Below are 20,766 nucleotides of genomic sequence, written 5' to 3' on the forward strand. Positions count from 1 at the left end.
ATTTGCCATAGCTTTCCTCCACAGGAGCAAGCATCTTTTAATTTCTTGGCTGCAGTCCCCATCTGCGGTGATCTTGGAGCCCAGGAAAATAAAATCCGTCACTCCATTTCTTCCCCACCTATTTGCCAGGAAGTGAGAGGACTGGATGCCATAATCTTAGTTTTCTTAATGTTGAGTTTCAAGCCAACTTTTGCACTCTCCTCCTTCACCCGCATCAAGAGGCTCTTTAGTTCCTCTTCACCTTCTGCCATTAGACTGGTATCATCTGCATATCTGAGGTTGTTCATATTTCTCCCTGCAATCTTTATTCCAATTGGTGATTCATCTAGCCCCGCCTTTCTCATGATGTGCTCTGCATATAAGTTAAATAGGCAGGGCAACAGTATGCAGCCTTGCCAAACTCCTTTCTCAATTTTGAACCAATCAGTGGGTCCATGTCCAGTTCTCACTGTTGCTTCTTGACCCGCCTACAGGTTTCTCAAGAGACAAATAAGGTGGTCTGGTACTCCCATCTCTTTAAGAACTTGCCACAATTTGATGTGATCCACACAATCAAAGGGTTTAGCATAGTCAATGAAGCAGAAGTAGATGTTTTTCTAGAACTTCCTAGCTTTCTCCATGATCCAGCGTATGTTGGCAATTTGATCTCTTCAGAATCCTGCCTGTACTTCTGGTAGTTCTTGGTCCACATACTGCTGGAGCCTAGCTTGTAGGTTTTTGAGCATAACTTTGCTAGCATGTGAAATGAGTGCGATGGTGCGGTAGTTTGAACATTCTTTGGCATTGCCCTTGTTTGGGTTCGGAATGTAAACTGACCTTTTCCAATCCTGTGGCCATTGTTGAGTTTTCCAAATTTGCTGGCATATTGAATGTAGCACTTTTACTGCATTGTCTTTTAAGATTTTGAATAGCGCAGCTGGAATACTGTTACCTCCACTAGCTTTGTTGTTGCTCAGACTTCCTAACAAAGCTAGTGAAGAGTTATAGGCTACCATTAGAAAATGCTGGTCTTTGGATGGCTCCTGATCTTTCTCATTCAGACACTAATTTTCCTCTACCCACCTGCCCTGAATGGGCATCCCTTGAAGCAGATGGTTTTGCCCTGTTGCACAGCAGACTTGCTCACAGACTTTCCAAGTAATTGCAGAATAAAAGTGACTGCAGATTACCTCAGGTTTTCTAGGAAGAACAACATGTGACAGAGAAAGCAATGAGAGGGAGAAGCAAAAAGAAACCTTCCCACAAAGGGAGCAGTTTGTGCACTTTGCCATGTATAGTAGCTCCTAGCCTTGCTGCCTTTCATGCTAAGGAAAGAAAAGCTGAGCAGGAAAGAAATCAGGACTCCAGCCTGACTGAAGCCAAGAGAAGCTTCCAGAAAACAGAGAACAGAAGAAAAAGATCCCTGAACCACCAGGGAGATGACTGAGAAGCAAAATAAACAAACAAATGCTATTGCTGCATAGCAGGAATGGCTTCAGAAATCTGGTTTCAAAATTCAAAGGGATGGCTCAGAAAATTTGATAACACCTTCTGATCTAATGCAGAAACCACAGAAATGCTAGCTAAATGCTCTCATTTTTGAAGTGGAGATCCTGCAACTGATAGGTTAAGTGTCCTACTTCTCTCAGTCAAATCCAGGAAAAATTATAAGGAAGTAGGAAAAGTAGGTGAAGTGCTGCAAAGGTGGTATGCACACCTTGATGTCTTGGCTTGCTAGGCCAGCCTTGCATGTGAATGCAAGGTGTATGGAGATAGGTAGGTGAATGGGATAGATCAGGAGCTAGGTAAATCTGAAGATATGTCCACTTGGAAATACCTATGTGCATACCTTGGAAGACCATCTTGTTTTCTATGTACACAGACTTGAGTTTCATGATTGAAGATATTGGTATAATAACAGAGTTCAATATACGTTAGAAAGGTTGGTATGAACCATAATGTTGATGATCTCCAGGGCTATCTAGATCTTAGAGTCTGGTAGCTGTTGATCAGATTTTCGGTAGAAAGCACTGAATGTGAACAACAAAACCCTAGCTTTTTGAATAGTTTCTTCTAGTGACCTCAACTCCTAGGTCGAATCAAACCAGAACTTTCCCTAGAAGCAAAAGTGACAAACCTGAGGCTGCCATATTTTGGGCACATCATGAATAGACAAAAATTCCTGGAGAAGACAATCATGCTAGGGAAAGTTGAAGGCAGAAGATGAAAAGGATGGGCAAATATGAGATGGATTGCCTCCATAAAGAACAACACAGCCTTGAATTTACAAGAGCTGAGCAGGGCTGTCATGGGTAGGAGATTTCGGAGGGCTTTCATATATAGGGTTGCCATAAATCAGAGATGACTTGATGGCAGATAACAATAAAGCAACCTCAACAAGTTAGCAATATATTTTTGAGGTATTAGCATTTTAAAAATGAATTATATATTTGCTTTAGACAGTGTCCATGTAAAGGTCGTAAACATAATATGTCTACAACAGATAGTATGAAAATCTAGTTCCAACCCACCAGCCTCTTCAGATATGTTACAATGAGGACAAAGTCACACATGTCACAACCCCACAAACAGCTACACTTCTTTCTAAACAATCCATCTGTCCAAATGGGAGGAACACTTGGAAGAACAGAAAGTTTTCCTTTCCCCTGTGAATGGAGTATCCAGTGAAGGATCCAAACCACTCTCCTTCTCATGCCGCTATTCTTGTTGACTGCTGCACATACGCCTCCAAGGAAGCAATGATCCGCCTTTGCTCTGGCAACTTCACTCCACAAATATGAAAGCACCCCTCATCATGAGAACCAGAACTGTCCCACCCATGCATTAAGTGGCCAGCGTGATGGCAACGATCAGAGCTCCTTTTCGATTGCTGGTATATTGCGGGATTGGAAATGTTAAAACCTTATAAAATAATTAAAGCTGCTAGCTCTTGGATAATTTCTGAATCCTGGAAGTTACTGTACATCCCACTTTCTTCATACTCTCCCTCGGGGTGGATGAGAACATGTTTACCCACCAAATCAGAAATAAGAGGCAAGCCTGAAGCTCTTAAGTGCATTGTTTGCGGTTGTTTGCTTTTAATTAGTAGTATCAGTAAGCTCAGTGCTATTAGCAAACACTTGCTATTTCCTTTCAACAGTGCTGTGTCCAGGTGTCAAAACTGCAGAAGGTATTTGGGAATGGCAGGTGAAGAGGGGTTGCCCCAGAGTCACAGAAAAAAAGCACAGACCAGAGACTCTTCTCACAAGTTCGCACACAGAGATTCTGTTCAAGTAGGACTTGAGATATTAGAGATTAGACATGATTCTAGAAAGCACTTGAATGGTGCATGCCTTTGAAGGATGCACACTAGCTCTCCCCAACCTAGAGTTTTGGACTTCAACTCTCAGCAGCCACATCCAGCATGACCAATAATTAGGAATGCTCACATTTGCAGTGCAAAACATCAGGAGGGCAGGGCACCATGTTGAGGAAGTTTGCCATATGCCATCCAAATTAAAAATACACGCACCAGCCAAAATCATATTTAGATGCATCAGCCAAAGGATGCACACAAATCCTTTTGACAGTGTTCCATTCTCATCACCTTCGTTCACTGAATTACTTCCACCCTTTGCGTCTTACCATGATGCCAGGTAAAACGACTTGCTTAGGAGGAAAGTGGAGTCTGCAGCCCAGCACACTGGAAGAGCACCAGGCGGACTCCACTGAGGAATATTGGCTTAAAGATGATGTCATTGCCGGCTCTGCTCGTGGCATTTGATCAGCAATGGCCCTTTTGTATGCGCCAACAATCCCTTGCTTTGCAGCCACTGAGCACACTAAGCTGCATGTGGGAGCTGGGATTATGCTTCAGAAGGGCTGCTTGCCCATGCATCTTGCAATAAGCCATCCTGCCGTTCACAGCATCAGGGCTCTGTGAAGAAGTCAGTGCTTCTTGACATGTTAAGACTGAGAGCACCCCTTGGGGTTTCCGAATGGAAAGTATCTTTCAGAAGCATATGCAGCCCCTCAGGCTCAGGAGAGACACTTGCAATGTGGGTCATCTGTTTTAGATCCCGTTATATCACAACTGCAGATCCTAGTCCTGCTAATGCCAGAGACCTGCTTCTGTGCATCCCACTATGCTACTGATGATGGAAACAGCAGCTATTCTAAAAATATTTTCCTATGCGGCATTTAAAGCAGAGTTAAGCAACCTCCACCCCTTATATGTGCAAAGATCAAAGAACAGCACTGCAAAACTGCAGAGTCAAAAAAAAGCACAACTCCCTACAAGGTAAACAAAGAGGGCAGGAGAGAGCAGAGGAAGCACTTTTCCCGCCTAGGAAATTGCAAAAAGATTGGAGTCGAAGAGATAACTTGGAGAGCCTAGTTTCCTGGTCTGCCCCTCTGACAATGATATCATTATTCCAAAGGAAGCAGAGCTAAAAATCTCCAGGTGCCAGATCTGTTTTTTTCTACAGGTTCAGATGCTCTTTGTGGGACCCAGGAGACAAGGTCAAGCCCTTCCATCATTCCTCAACGTGTAATATGCTTGCATGTGGAAAATCAGCTGAGAATGAACCTGTGTGGCCCCTGCAACAGGGCAGAGCATCTGAGCTATCCTTCCTACCTAGCACTAAAATGGATCCTTAAACAAGCAGGAAAACAGATAAGGCAGGAAATGACCCAGATAAAACAGGAAGCATCCCAGGGTCTAACAGCTAAGAACCTTGGATCCGGTGGGAAGAGTTTTGTTTTGTTTTCTTTTTTGCTTTCCTTAGTCCTCACACACGTAAACCATACAGTGTAATTGGCACTGACACTGTTTTGTTTTCCAAGATACAGTAAGTCTAGGATTAGAAGTTGGAATTGGGCTGGGAGCCAGAATATTTTCTGTGTTAACGGGTCTGGTCAACTAGCCAATTACTGCATATCTTGGCCCAAAGATTTCTTCTCCAGATGAACTATAAATTATCATTCTAAGCAAAGTTGTCTAGAAGCATTGCCTCCATGAAATGCCATGACTTTGATGTCAAGCGAAATGTCCCCCTCCTTCCTTTAGGCTAAACATGGGATATCTGAAACTAGATCTAGATCGCCTTATTTTTCCTGAGATGTGAGCAATTGCTACTTTACTTCCTTGGCTAGCAGTGGGGATGAAGGTTAAGCCTACAGATGAAGAGGGAATGAGAAGTTTTCCTGCTCAAAATCAGCAACGACCAGGCAGTTTTTACTGTGAAAGATGTGCGTGCATGCATGCATGCACACAAAACCACACATACACACACAATTCCATGGTTGCTGACCTGATCCAGTTGGCAGCTTCCCATGATTTGAACTCACATAATTGTATCTTTTTTATTATTGACAAAACCTGGATATCCATAGCTGGATTCTGCTTTGGAAAATAGGAAGGTTGAGAAGAGAGGGATTGGTGGTCATCCAGATTAACTTGCTGGCTCCATTTCGAAAGGAGATACTCTCTAGCAGCAAGATTTAACCCCTGCCCGCTGCCTCCCCATTTTATTTTCCCTTCTCAAAATATGTCTCCAAATACAGATTGTTGACATCTACCCAAAGGACCAATTCTTCAAGTAGAGCTTTGTCAAAGAGAACTTATGCTTTCAATATACCTTCTAGACCAAGCCATCATTAGCCAAAGGTGATCTATTTCCCTTTCCTTCCAGAATGCATATTTTTAAACAATCTGTTTACATCAGAGGTTCTTCTTGAGCAATGGCCAATGTCATTCTTAGAGCCTCTCCATATATTTTGCTATCCATCTGCTTTAGATTTTCTGTTTTGCAGCTGCAGTGTTTCAGCATCTCAACAATTCATTTTTAAAAAATAAATTGTACTGCACCGGGTGTTTGGGAATCCACTGGGAGATTATATCTAATACAGTAACTTCCTGTGGAATTAAATGTGGCTTGTATCCTTTCAATACTGGCAAAACAATGATCTAAACATAAACAAGCATTACTTCTAGTATGCTTAACGAATCCTCAAATGTTTAGAACCCACACACAAGTGTGTACTAAATGTATTGCAAAATACTAGTAGTGAACTTAGTTGGGTTTGCTTACTTCTACAGAGATGGGGATAGGATTACTGCATGACTGAAAATTTATACATGATTTATACATAAATCCTGCATAGGATTTAACCTGGCTTACTTTTGAGTGGATATATATTGGACTACACTGTAACAGTAAAACCCAATGCACAACTACAGAGAACCTGCAGCTCTCCACTTGTTGTTGGATTTCAACTCACACCAGCTCTAATCAGCATGGTCAGAGGTGATGGGAGTTGTAGTCCAACAGCATCTGGAAGGTCATAAGTTCCCCATGCTTGTACAGAGTAAACAGATGTAAGATTGTGCTTCAAGTTCAGTTTATTAACCATGTAAATCTAAATAATTGCTTATAGCAGCTTACAAAATCTAGTAGAAAAAAAAGATACCTCTTCATGTTTTTCTGTATCTCAATAAAAGTCTGATCCTATGTTTACTTGGGAACAAGTTCCACTAATTTCATCCTAAAATACCTGCATTAGGATTCTGCATAGCATACAAGCAGCCCGCACTATACCTCTAATACACGTGGAAAACTCTGTCAGGATTGGTGTCTGTCAGCTTCACCTTCTTCCCACCTCGAACACATTCCATTCTTTGCCAGTGATCATCCAGGAGAGGGCTTCTTGCCCACTTGAACCAGCTCCAGGTGCTGCCACCCATCCTTTGGCTCACTGATTCAATCTGATCACAATCAATTTCTCTGCATGAGGGATGCATTGCGTCCTCATCATCCCCAACTTACACTTGCTAGGACTTCTTTAGTTGACATCACATCTCTACTGTTTTGTTTCCATTTTTCGAGCAAGGTTTTTGTTTGTTTGTTTGTTCCGAAAAATGGAAAATGTGATATTGTTTCTGAAGCCAAAGAAAATGCTTTTTCCACATGCGTGTTTGCTCCATTCCATTATACACAGCACAAACTAGTGGCAAAAGAGCAGGAAACAAAAAGTTTCTCGATTCTGGGATAAAACTGAAAGAAGATACGATGACAGTAGCCATTCCCAGGAGAGTTGTTACTAATTTGGCTTAGAAAAAAGGAGTGCCCCAGTGGGACATGACAGAGGTGTACAACATTATGGCACTGTGGGAACAAAATTCTGTGACTTGCTGCTTTGCTGGGCTGAACCTGAAAGGCTGCTCTGATGCTCTTGGGTTGGGGTGCAACCTAGTTGGGGAGGTCACATAATCCACCAGCTGAAGACCGATGGACACAATTATCCTTGCATTTCAGAAGTAATCCAATGTAAAAGCAGAATAAGAAAATTATCTCCGCCAGTACAGACAAGCGTGAAATGTTGCATGTTGCACTGACTGTATCAGACAAGATTATGAGTACAGTTCAATTTCTCTTGCATTCTCTTGCAAAGTTGAATGGCTACACAAACCTGTTTGCATGAATGAGAGGCTTGCGCAGGAAATAAACACGATGTAAGTGTTCCGTTTTCCTAGTTTTCTGACGGCAGGTTCAGATGAAAATAGCATGGCACCATTCCAAGGAGGCACCTGGTGGTTATGTTATTATGCTGAGTTCAACCTAGTCCTAATGTTTTAAACAAGACTCAGGATCTGCCAATTTTGTTGCACCATCACTAAGTTTAACTCTGCAGTCTTGGATAGCTAAAAATGATGCTCAAAGTCCAAGAGCAAATGGGCAAAGGTCCTGTTTATAGAAGGACACAGGTGTTAAGAAACTTAAGGGTGTGAATTAAAGACTCTTCACAACACGATGCACCATTTTGCAGCTTGATCCTGAAAACAACAGGATAAACTTTGATGGATTTAACACTGCTCCACTATTTTCCAAATGAATGTTACATAAATCAGTTTGCACTCTTTTAGAGCAGGAATGAAAGATGGACTTCCTTGAGGTCAACCTTATTTTCCTGATCAAAGATCAGAGGTCAAAGAGTTTAGTGCAAATGTAAGAAATAACAATATTTGATCTTCACTCTGCATTGGCCTTTACATGTGGCACAGGATGACTCTGAGTGTACAATGGCTTTGTTCTAACCAGCCATCTTCTTACTTGCTACATGATTTACAGGAATCCAGTTCTGATATCCCATGCATGACACTTAGCACATATACTGATTTCGGACAGGTAAATCCTGACAAAAACCCTGTGCTCTCAAGCCTTTCAACAAAGTGGGGCACATTTCTTTTACAAAATACTCTTCACAGTTGTGAGAGTGTGCTATCCAGTTGCTATGTTCTACCCCAGAAGGTTGCAGCCGATTAAAAGCACCTGATTGAAGTGAAGCTGGAACGGAACCCAGTGACGAGAGCCCAGCCACTGCTTAAGTTCAAGCATGGGCCACCCATGCTGACTTTAAAGCAGAGCTGTTGAACGTGTTTCAGGTGAAGGGCCAGATTCTCAGGGGCTACATCCCAGCAGTAGGGAAAGCTGAAGGCTAAAGCACAAGGCCAAAAATATCAGCATAATCAGCTTAACTAAGAGAGTGTTCCTATGGCCCCTGGGTGAGCACTTCAGGCATCAGACATGCACTGTTACGGAGCAGACGGGCTGCCTGCATGGGCATCCTTCAGCCTGTTCTGGAGGGGCAGCATCTCCTCTAAAAGCTGAAGTTCAGCATGTGGCTCCAGCCTTCTCACTGGAAGCATGGGGCACCTTTTCTCTGTTTGGACTGACATACCAAGCCATGGCCCTGTTTGGACAGAGGTGGTCCAGCTAGAGTTCTCCAAGCTCTGGGAACCAATCCTACAGATTACTGCACTGCATTATATGGGGACTGAGTCTGAAATGGTCTGGAAACTTCAGCTGGTCCCAAATAGGGCAGCGAGATTATAAGTGGGGACTGGCCTGTGCAATCATGTTATGCCAGCACTTTATGATCTGCACTGGCCTCCAGTCCATTTCCAGGCCCAATTCAAAGTCCTGTTATTAACCCCAAAAGCCCTAAAATGATTTGGGGCAAGGATACCTGACAGAGGGTTTCTTCCCATGGTCCCTGAGGCCCATCTTCAGAAGCCTCCCTTTGGTGGCCTCTGCCAAATGAGGTGGGGGGGGTTCTTTTTGGAGTGGCACCACAGTTGTAGAATGCCTTCCACTGAGATGCCCATGTGGCATTTATTGTGTGTAAATGAGCCAGAACAAGACCTTTCATTCTCCCAAGCCTTTAAACCATTTCATTTTTGATGCACTGCTGCTGGCTTTAGCTTGGTCTTTTTCTGTTGTTGTTTTAAAGTTATTTAGGTGTTCATGTGATCTTGTTCTACTGCATGGCTTCAAGAGAGCTTCAGCTGTTGGGCTGTATTGAAATGTAATGAGTACATAAATAGAATATGGACTACAAGGGTCTAAAATGCAAACACCAGGTAAGATCTCAAAAATGCTGATATTTCAACCTCCTGCCAGTCCTGGGTAGCTGAGGAGAAACACCACTAGAATTCTCTGCTTTAGTGGGTTACTCACACAGAGTCAAATTACTCCTTGAATGCCTTGACCCCACAATCCATGGAATTAAGGGATTTCATTTCTAGCATCAGGGAATAAGACTGAACTGGAGTTCTTGCACAAAGTATATGAATGAGCTCCTCAGTGCCCTTTTGGAGGGATGCAAACCCTCCAAGTTAGAACTGCTATAGAGCAGGGTGAATTTCTTCAGCAGGGGCTCCAGATGCGGAATTTTCTTGTGCCCTATAACTGACAACATTACTTGGAATATTTCCAATAACAAGGAACCTTTGCTTAGTTCACACAAATAAACCAGGTCCTGACTTCCATACTTAGATATACTTATGCCCTCACTTTATATCAAATATGGCAGTTTACTTACTCATTCTTCTCAACATCCAAGATGAAGTTTCTTCCTTCTGCTGTTATCTTGATTTCTGCTTTGGGTGGATGCTGCATATAACATAGAATCCAACACTTACACACATAAACACTGAACATGATCACACATTCATATCTCAGCTTAATAAACTGAACAAAATGTGTGTGGTATGCACCAAATCCCCATCACTCATCCTTTTGCATCCCTTTCATTAACTATAGTTTCCAACTTTGTCCAAAGTGGGAAGCTGAAAAGCTTCAGAGTAAACCAAGTTTAAATCACAGCTTCATATCCTGGCTTGTTCCAAACCAGTTAGCCAAGAGTGGGTAACTTATGGACTTCCAGATGCCTTGGACTATAGTTCACACTTGCCATTGAGTATGCTGGCTGGAGCTGATGGGAGCTATTGGTCAGAGCATCTGGAGAGCCGCAAGTTGCCCTTCTGTGTGTTAACCGTAGTTTCTTGGTTGGAATCAAAAGGAAACTATGGTTAATAGGAAACTTCCAGGTTTGTTTGCTTCTGCAGCAACATAAGGAGCAAAGGAACTGTGTCCACAGCCATAAGGCTGTCTTACCAGCATCAGGAACAATTTCACAAAGACACCTATTTCTTGACTTCACGGATTCTCAATGCCTCTTCCTTAGATGCAAATCTAGTATCATTCAGTTGGACCTAATCTTGTGTAAGCACATTGTAGCTGCTTTGGGGCCAATCTTTTGGTAGAAAGGCAGAGTGTATATCAAATAAATCAGTACTTGCTTCAAAGCAGTACATGGGGCAAAATGGACATGGAGGAAGAGATGGGGGGCGGACACATTTCTGAAGGTAACTGTGATGACCCCTGAATGAGAACTCACCCTTTGCATTCTAGTGCAGCTCTACTGGATGCATTAACTGAAGGTAAAGGAGAAGCACAGTACAACATTTGTCAGTCAAGACACTTGTATCCAAGACCAATTCAAAGAGCAGGCAAAACAGAACACCGCTTTGCACTACAACTGAGGTGAAGAATCACTGGTTTACTGGGGAAGTTACAAAACCTAATGCAACCTGTTTAGTTTTCTACAGAAATTGATGCATTTCTTCTAAATGCTTCCATGTCTCCAATGATATTGTTTGACCTAAAATCCTTCTTCAGTATTGCAGTATTCAATTATCAACAGGGGACTGTAAGGCATTTCTTGGTATCACATTTTGTAATCTTTACTCTTGTTGCCTGCAGAACGTCAACACATCTTCAGACTACCTAATTCAACTGTCCTGTTGATTAATGGTGTAATTACAAATTTATTTTGAAAAGATTGCCCCAAAGTGGCTTGCTGCCACCTGTTTCATTCTTATTGCACCAAAGATGAAATACTGCATTGCTCAATGAAACCACTGCACATTTTGTGACTTTACCCAAGGTAATTACCAGTTCTTAAATGTTTCACATTTTTTAAAAATGAAATTCTTGAATGCAGTAGAGGCTTCCTCTTGGAGTAGAGGAACAACAAATATTTCCTGAAGAATATCCCTGTTGTAGATTTGCAGAATTCTAGTTTTTTAACAAACGTGGTCAGTCTGCATGGGTGTCTCATAAAGACTAAAACCTGTTTTACAAGAAAATTGCGATAGGACAAACCATGAGAGTTGGTGAATGCAGAAGGAAAAATAGTCTTGATATAGCTGTGGACATGAATTGCCTCAGAAGAGGAAGTTGAGTAACTAGAACAGATTCAAGCCCTCCTCTTCCCCAAAAAGAGGATATGGGCACAGGGCCCTGGATCCCTTCTCCAAAGCCATGAAGATGCACTGCATTGCTAAGCTTCAATGCTATGTAGGGGAACCATTTTCAAGGAAAACTGTAGCCCCTCTACTTTCTACATTGCTTCCCTTCCCAGTCTTTCCCTGCATGGCAGGTAAGCTTAAGGGCTGGGGGAGGAAATCACCTTGGTTTGGTGCAATCCGCAGCAGAGTGAAAATAAACACTTGCATTATTTGAGATTATTTGGATGAGAAATTAAGTGGCTGGCTTTGCCTCCTGTACAATTAAAATCAATCCTCATAATAATGTATAGATTTGTATGAGCAGATTTGTGTCATGGTTGCTGCTTAAAGTGCCTGGCAGCACTTATGAGACAGGTAACCAGGAGCTATCTTCTTCTTCTTTCCCACATGGGGAAGCTGCAGGCCAACAAACTATTGCTTGCTCAGCTCTTCCTGAGTTTCCAATTCCCTCCAGCAAGATCTGTGCAATACATGGAAATACATTTCTATGAATATCCTCAAGCATGGTGTACCATTTCCATTTTCCCCTCATGATCATGGGGTTGAAGGCTGGACTGGAGATCCCTGGCAAAATGTACCCTACACCATGCCTGCAGCTTGCTTGTTGCAAATGCACATAACTTTTGCAATGGAGTTGTGGGTTCAGTTCCCAGCTTGAGTGTTTCCTAGCAATTGCTTGATTGGGTAATCTATGTACTTGTTCTGTGACCAAGAAGAAATTATGAAATACCAACACTTTGTTAGATCATGTCAAAGAAAGCCATTAGGCAGAAGGGGATCTGACAAGTCCACAGGGCATAAAACAGGCCTGTTCCATTCCATCTTGGTCCAAAGAATATTACATATATTCTGGCATGAAAAAGATCTCTATTCTTGCTGTGCTTCTGTTTCTTCTCTTTTATGGGGCTCCCACATAGTCAACAAAAGAGAAGACCAACCACAACTGAATTATCTCCCCAGTCAACTCTGCTGTAGACTTGTAGCATTTGTTTTTTCTGTAGGAAATAATTGTGTTGAGGCTGGAGGAGCTCTCAGCATTGGCCCAAGGCCTGAAGCAGGTGGGAGACTAACAGCAACATTAACTGTATCCAACATCTGGTTCATACAATCAGATTCCTGTATATATAAGAGGGGAAGCCTTAGCTGGTGTTAGGCTACGCATGGAGACAGCTGGCATGCATTTCTGCCATCACAGCTGCAGTTTTTCCAGCTGCTGCAGTCTTAAAGTACTGCTGTCACGGCCTGCAGGCAGGTTCGCTTGTGCGATTCTATGGCAAGGGGCTACGGATGCTCCAGTATGGAAAACCATGTGAACCTTGCTTCTCATCCTTTTCAGAACCAGTGTGATCAGCTCATGGGTCAGGCATGAATTTGAATTCCATTTCAGCCAGGGATTCAACTCGAACAACACAACCTCAGCCTAGAACCATAAGCCTGGGCTAGTAGTTGTGCCCTCTGGAGGCAAAAGGCATGGGGAGCTGCCACTTCCTTAAGTGTTTCCACAAATGACAACCGGTAAATCTAGAGACTGTAACAAAAAGCAGGATGGCCACTTAGGTATCACCAAAAGAGACGACAAAAAAGAGCCTGACCATTTGCTTGCATTTGCATACATTAATCTATATGCATTGTTACATATGTGCATATATTGCACTTTAAATAGTAGTGCATCTCACCATAGTGAGGAACTCTGACCAGATGACCCGTGTCTGCTCAGTCTACTATCTGCTTACTCTTTATGGGCACATTCAAGTTGCAAGCAGACCTAGTCTGAGCGGCCCATTAAGTGGAGGACACCTTTAAACAGAGAACTGTCCTCTGACAGATTTCCCAATGGAGGACTCTCCCCTGTAAAGTAAGTCACCTGGGCACCCTAAGCAAATGACCCCAAGACCAAAGTCACACAAAAGTTGCTCAGAATACACACACGCATGGCCAATTCTAAAAGTACCTAAGACTGGTGCACCTAAAGACACAGGAAAAGCTGTGCTGGAGCAATCTAGTCCAGCATTCTGTTCCCAGCATGGCCATCCAGTTGCCCCAGGATATGAGTGCAATGGTCCCTCCCTGCCCAAGTTCCCTGCACTGATATTCACAGGTGTAGTGCCTTTGATCCCAGAGGGAGCATATGGCCATCAGGACTAGAAACCATCTTCTCCAAGAATTTGCCCAGTGCCCTTTTGAAGCCATCCAGAACCCCCATCACAAAGTATGACAGCATGCTGGTGCCACCAACAAATACAGTGGATCAAAACTTTAGGATCCATCCCATTTCCAAAGACTATTTGTTTTGGAAGCACAGCAAAAGGAAATAAATACACAAACATACCATGCTGGAATCATTCTTTCTCTTTAATGCTGTCATCAGGTACCAATTCAAAGGGACACAAATCATCTGCACACACCTTCTTGTTTTGAAAGTGGATACATGGTTTATGACCTTCACCTGCTCTAGCTCAGGCAAATTTTAAAAGGTCTTTATCTTTGAGTCACCAAATGCTAAATCTTTCCCACCAGTGCTTGGATCAGGAGGGTTGTGTTTATCAGAAAGGGATGAGAAAGCACCACCTTTCCTGTCACTGTGAGCAAACAACCCACCTTATCTTTGCCCGGGCTTCCATCTACTCTCCACTGAGGTGTTATGATTTCACGGTACACCTGGGAGTGGTCTGCATCTTCTGTTCCTGTAGAAACAAAGCCCCAGCATGAACTCTGAAAAAGTCACCAAAGAAAAACAGCACAAAATCCAGTAACATCTGATTGATTTAGCCACCAAGCTTATCAGTAGCATCCTTTCCTTCAAAAGTAGAATCTTCAAACAAGTGCTCCATCCTTTTTTGCAGAAATATAATCACAATCAAAACCATGTTATCCATGTGGGGGCATTCAGCCATCATCATTCAGCCAGAAGAAACACCCACAAAGCATTTGCTGGAGCAAACACAATGGCAGAATTTTAAATAACACAGTGTTCATAGCCTTTATCAGAAAAGGCAGCAAAAACAAATCAAAGAATGCAACATCATTAGCCAAGGATCAGATTCAACTCAGAAAACCAGCAGAATATCACTTTAGTTAGGTACAGTTAAACTGAAAATTGAACATGGTAATCTTTTGCACTTTTTCTAAAAACAGGTTTTCCCTTGTACAATGGAGTTTGCAATGTACTTCTGGGATGAAGTTGCTTAAATTTGCCATGATCTTGCCATGATACTGATGCTATCTTTGAAGAAATTCTTGTGAAGGGATTCACCAATCCAATATTTCCAGTCCAATTATCTGGGTTTGCTTGCAGTTCATACAGCCTGAAAATATGCTCAGAGTTGTTGAAGAAGCAAAACTGGCACAGAAAACTGTGGTTGCAATGGAGCATCTTGGGGCTCAGACTTTTAGGCAGGTTATTCATGGCATCAATTTTATGGTGCCACCCAGGATAATTTCACAAATTGCTCACAGGCCCCAAAAGATTAACTACTCCTGGAGAAAATCTCCTGGAAGCCAGTGTGGTGTAGTGGTTAAGAGCACACAGGACTGGGACTCAGAAGGTCTGGGTTCTAGTCCCTGCTCCCTGAGGACTAGAACCTTTGGGCCAGTCACAGACTCTAAGCCCAGCCTACTTCACAGGGTTGTTGATCGAGAATTATGTAAGCTGCCTTGTGTTCCTTGGAAGGAAACACAGTGGGCTACAAATATACCAAATAAATAAATAATCCAGTCTGTGCATTGCCTGGAATGGGATGGACAATGTTTTGGCAAGTCTGCACAAGTCAGGAAGAACAGTGGGAGCCGCAGCCCAGGCTGGGGAAGGTGGCATGTGGGAATGTGCTCCAGCGGGACCTGAGCCCAGCACCACAGCCATCCATCAGTTGGGGCCGATTCCAGCCGCGTCGGCCCATGGGTGAGAATGGCCCCTTTCAACGAGAAGGCTCTTTCTGCCCGCTCCATCTCTGGAAATGGAAAGGCACCCAGGTGAAAAGCAGTGCAGGTCCTCTGCTGCTGCTGCCCACTGAGAACCCATGAAAGCAGGACTCTCTTGGTTCTTGATCGCAGGTCTTGAAATATGCAGGTAAGCACACTGGTCTCTGAACGTGTGAAAAGTGTCCTTCCCTCGCCACGGCTTAACCATATCCTGCCGCGTGTATGAAGGATCCAGGGATAGGGCAGGTGACACGTCTTGACCCACAGCATTTCTTACCGTAGGAGCAGACTGCTGAATCTACTCTCTTTGTGCATTTATTGCCCATATCACACTTTTCCTCTAAGGAGCTCAAGGAGCTCCCGTTTTAGAATCACGAGACCCCTGCAAGGCAAATTGGGCAGAGAGAATGCAGCTAGCCGAGCCTGCGCCTCACCAGTTCTAACAGCAATGCTTTAGTCATATACCCCCCTCTCTCACACACCCATGGTGCCAGTATCATTGTTATTACATTGCATTTATATGCCTCCCTTTCTCCTTTTCTGAGGAGGAACCCAAGGAAGCTTATGCAGTTCCATTTTCTCACAGCAACAGTCTGATGAAGCAGGTTAGCCTGAGCATTTGTGGCGGGCCAAGAGTCACCCAGTGGGCTTCATGCCGAGTGAGGACGAGCCCAGTTCTCCCCAGTCCCCAGTCCAACGTGCTAACCACCAAGCCACACTGCCTCTCTGAGAGTTCTGATAGCAAAAGGGTTATGGGTCTCCCTGGTTAGCCTGCAATTACAGGCTTCCACCTTTAGCCCAATTGCCTGGTTGCACCATTCATTACCGCTGCCATTCACTACCCCAGCTGGTCCTGCCTGACACCGGATTGCTGAAACTGGGAAACAAGAATAAAAAACTTCAGTTCTATTTCTGAAGTGCTCCCCTGGGCTGGGCACACCTGCTGAACATCCTTTCAGAAAGGATGTGTTATTTCATCTTTGCTAGCGGAACAACAAGAATCAGAAAAAGGAAGCCGCAACTATTACACTGCCTCCTTCTAGAGCCATTCAGCACCTGCTATTTATATGAGCATTCTCATGTAGTTGAGTGATAGATATATAGATACATATCTAATCAACAGAATATATTATACAGATATAATATTCCCTTAACTAAAATGTAACAATCTTCCTCCCACTTCAGGTTCCCACAGCAAAAGGCACGGGCTTTCAGTTCCCTAGGTGCAAGCTTCCCCAGCCTTAAATAAAAAGCCAAAATCCTGCTTACATGCTCTCAATATTTATAGTCACGTCTATTCTGATGGCTCGTGCATTACTCTTTGTGCCCATCCTCATCGCCATCATCATCTCTATAACTCCCAATAGCCAAGGCTCTCTGAACGGTTCACAGCACGTCAAGCACGCCATCAGCCCTTTGTGCCCATCTCTCGCTTCTCTTCCCCCCTTCGCGGACGCCCCACTTACCTGCCCACCCCGATTCGCCCGCTGGAACCTGACTCAGCCAAAGCAAGAAGATGAAAACGGAATGAATCAAGCCTCTTTCTGCCGCACCAAGCATGGTCCCTCCCACCGGGAAGAGGCGAGCTGTTCCCGAGATGCAGCCCTTATAGTGAAATCCTTTGGCGATTGCGGCTGCTGCATTTAACTTTTCGCAAGGAAGGGTGAGTGGGTGTGGGCATGCGTTTTAAGCCACGTTGGTGCATGTCCAGAATTGGCCCGCCACAACACTCCTTGTTGTTTTCGCTCCTGCTCCTGCTTCCTGCTCCTGCTCCTGCTCCTGCCAAGGCTCGGTCTGCTCCGCGGAAAGATCTAGCGGCGCGGGGAGGCGGGGTCGCTCCCTCCGGGGCCGGGGCCGGGGCCGGGGCCGGGGCCGAGGCGGGGGTCGCGGCGCCCCTCCCCGCCGCGGACGGGGGAAGCGCGCACCTGCGGACGCGGCAGCTCGCGGCCCGCGCCGGCTCCGAGCGCGCTCCGGCCTGGGCACGTGCCCTCTTGCGGTCGCCGCGTGGGCGCGCGGGTTTGCGAGCGCCGCTGTCCCCGCCGTGGCCTCGGTCTTGCCGTCGGGGAAATGGGCGCCCGCGCGTTCCCCGCCGTCCCTTTGCTTCTGTGTTTGCGGGGCTGAACGCCTGCCTGTCCACTCTCGTAACATGGTGTGATAAAGGCGTTTTAAAATCGCAGCGATACATTTAAGGCTGCAGTCCCTGTGTGTACGCTTATCTGGCCAGGAGCACGGCCTATTAAACTTATAAGGGCTCAGTACCTGCGCGGGAGGTTGGCGACTCCTATGGCAGTGATACTTCTCATTCATTGCAGCTGTAATTTTGAGCTCTATGGGAGCTATCCGTGGTGCTGAACTGTTCCTCACAATCGGCCCAGCATCAGGGAGAACTCATTATAAAGCTTAAAATAAAAGCTGGAACAGATCAGGAGCCCCATGGACATAGTCACCAGCCATCCCGGACTGCCGGTTATATTGTAAAATATACCAGGAGGTAGTCAAGCAGGTGCCCATGGGCCACAATGCACCACTATAAACCTTTCTTGGTGCTTACTAAGGGCTTCTTCTAAGCATTGTTTTCTACTGTTCAAGAATCTGGTGCAACCAAATTGTTACCCCCACCCAATATATGAGTCCCTCCAATGGAAAACAATAAAAAGATGAAAGTTCAAATTCCCAACTGCACAAAGTTCATATTCCCAGACTTTGTTTCCACTGCACAGTCTCTTTTTCATTGTACAGAATGTACCTAGGTGCACATCAGAATGCATCCTTAAAAATAAAACCATGCATTTTCTTGATGGCAGTTGCAAATCTGGTGAACTAGGTTTCTGTTGGTGCTGAAAATGTTTCAGAGGAGTTATTTAAAACATTTGTGGCTACATCCATCTCTTTCAGGCAGGTGACTTCTTTGTCACTCAACAGTTTCTGAAATTCTCAACTGTGCTCATGGCCCACAAAGGCTGTTTCCCAGCCTATACCTTTCTACTCAAAATTAACACAACAAAGCTTGACGGAATGTGCTTCCAGGGAAGTGCGCAAAGAATCGCACTCTAGAAGCATCGAATCTGAGTGAATGCCAATACAATCAAGATCATGTAGCTGTGGAAAAAAGTGACAGCCATCATGAACAGGGCTCAATTCCATTTGAATTAATTGAAGGAATTACTGCCATCTCCAAATCCACCCCCATCCATTTTCAATAGAAGTTTTGGAGTGCAGAACGGTGAGCTTGAGACTTCTATCCTGAGTTCTGGACGGCAATAAACTCTGTGGTGCTGTGTTAATCACTTTTTTCAGATGGGCAGCACAATCCTATCTGTGCGGAGTTGTACCCAACGGATGTGCAAGTAGGAGGCCCCTTAAACAGTGGCAGATGTCTCAGCACCATGCGAGGCAGTCTACCAAATTACATTTATGCCCTGCCTTTTTTGCTCCAGGGACTCAAGGTGTTTTCCATGCTGCTCCTCAACTCCATTTTATCCTCAAGAAGAACCCTGTGAGGTAGGTTGGGCTGAGAGTCAGTGAATAGCCCAAGGTCACCGAAGGACCTTCATGGCTGAGTGGGGACTGGAACCCAGTGCTTCCCAGTCCCAGTCCTGCACCCTAGCGACAACATCACACTGGCTCTCCTGCTGGTAGTGCGGTCATGTATGGCTACTGCATCTCTGCCCTCCCTGATTGTCAGAGGAAGCAATGTTGCTAAATGATGGGCTGAATACGTATTATGCTTTAATTACCCATTCATTTTTGTGCTGTGCAATTGAGTGCAAATGAATCGAACCCCTGGGGAAGGTGGTGGGGGGGGGGGGACCTGGAAAAGGCCTTCTTTGACTGAGAAGTCTTTCAGAATAGAGCTTTTAACAGAGGAAGGAGTATTAACATGCCCGTGTGCCTTCACAGGCACTATCCAGTAAGTGGCTGAGATACTAACACACTGATGGGAAGTGAGACAACACCAGGAGATACCGTGCTGCTGGATTCTCCCAGCAGCTTCATGTCGCGAGATAAGTGATGGGAAAGTGTATCGGTGCAATGCCATTAATGCAGGCTTATTCCAAGGTGTCTGGTGGATCTTAGGACTGCAGCCTGTGCTCCCCATCGCCAGCAGCACTGCTCAGAAAGACAGGGCTGTTCCAGCCACAGAAAAGGGAGGGATTCTCAACAGTGGTGATGCCACCAAGCACAACATCCTAGGGTGGACTGCAGGCTAGCAAAGCGATTCCTTCGAAATTAGCCTGCTGAGCTCAATAGGACTTACTCCAGGGAAGTGAGCTAAGTTTGTAGCTACTCTGAGTGCACTCCATTCCCACTGAAATCAATCGGGCTGTTGCCGTTACTAACATTTTGTATTGATTTCAATGGGGCCTGAGTAACAAGCGTCGCCTTGATCGAGGCAAAAATATTTAGTAAAGGAGCCCTGCTGTAGTACACACATGCGAAAGAAGATTATAGCTTGAAGATGATAACTTTGGTGCTCCTTTGGAGCTCTGATTCTGGCTCAAAATCATGAGCAGGAAAGGGACCAGATGAAAGGATGAAGGCCACAGCGCCAAGCTTGGCATTAACTTCTATTGATGTCAACGGGGCTTACTTTTACTTTTTTTAAGCTCAGAGGGGAGACTTATTTAGTTGTTTTCTTTGAAAATGCTTTTGAAAAAATCTCAAAAGGGCAACCCCCTTTGTATTTTCTGCTCTGTCTCAAGAAGAGTATTGATTGCTTTTTGTCTATAAGGTCTCTGCATTCTGTTTGTGTAGACAGAGTGACAGTGTACATGAAAGCAGCCAGGAAAAATGTCCAAAGGAGCAGCAGTTTTCAGAGGGTATCCATGACCATCTGAGATCCCTCTAGTAAATCAGATTGGTAGAGAATAAAGAATTCATTTGGTGGAAAAGTACATGATCAGAAAATAATGTCATTATTTTATTCTGAACTTCAGGAACTCTCTTAATAAAATTAAATTGTTGTAAGATATTAGGCCATGAAAAATAGGAATTTTTTCTTATCACTTTCTACTTGGGTGGTGAATTATCAGTGAACTTGTATATGTTGAAGCTTCACATTCAAGCTTCTGGATCAATTTCACTCAGAGTTCAGACTGGTTTGGCATGCAGGCTACCATTGTCACTCTGTTGGATGAGCCATGTTAGGAAAAACGGAACTGTCCCTTGGTTGATTCTCTTTGATTTCTCAGTGTTTTAATAGCATGAACAGGGGT

The 20,766-nt window shown here is 44.3% G+C and overlaps 1 protein-coding gene across 1 annotated transcript in view; it reads right to left on the reverse strand.

The window, feature by feature from the left end:
- ADAM19 (ADAM metallopeptidase domain 19) overlaps positions 1-17,277 on the reverse strand; it is a 66,660-nt gene extending 49,383 nt beyond the window's left edge. Inside the window, exons 1-3 of the mRNA XM_044451007.1 lie at positions 17,017-17,277; positions 14,231-14,316; positions 9,862-9,932 (exon numbers count right to left, since the gene is read on the reverse strand). Of these exons, the coding sequence (XP_044306942.1) occupies positions 9,862-9,932; positions 14,231-14,316; positions 17,017-17,110 (251 nt within the window). The 5' untranslated portion in view covers positions 17,111-17,277. The remainder of the gene's footprint in view (positions 1-9,861; positions 9,933-14,230; positions 14,317-17,016) is intronic.
- Between the last annotated feature and the right edge of the window lie 3,489 nt (positions 17,278-20,766).

This window comes from Varanus komodoensis, unplaced genomic scaffold (genome assembly GCF_004798865.1).
Source record: "Varanus komodoensis strain SLA01 unplaced genomic scaffold, ASM479886v1 scaffold6_1, whole genome shotgun sequence".
In the NCBI taxonomy this organism is placed as follows: domain Eukaryota; kingdom Metazoa; phylum Chordata; class Lepidosauria; order Squamata; family Varanidae; genus Varanus; species Varanus komodoensis.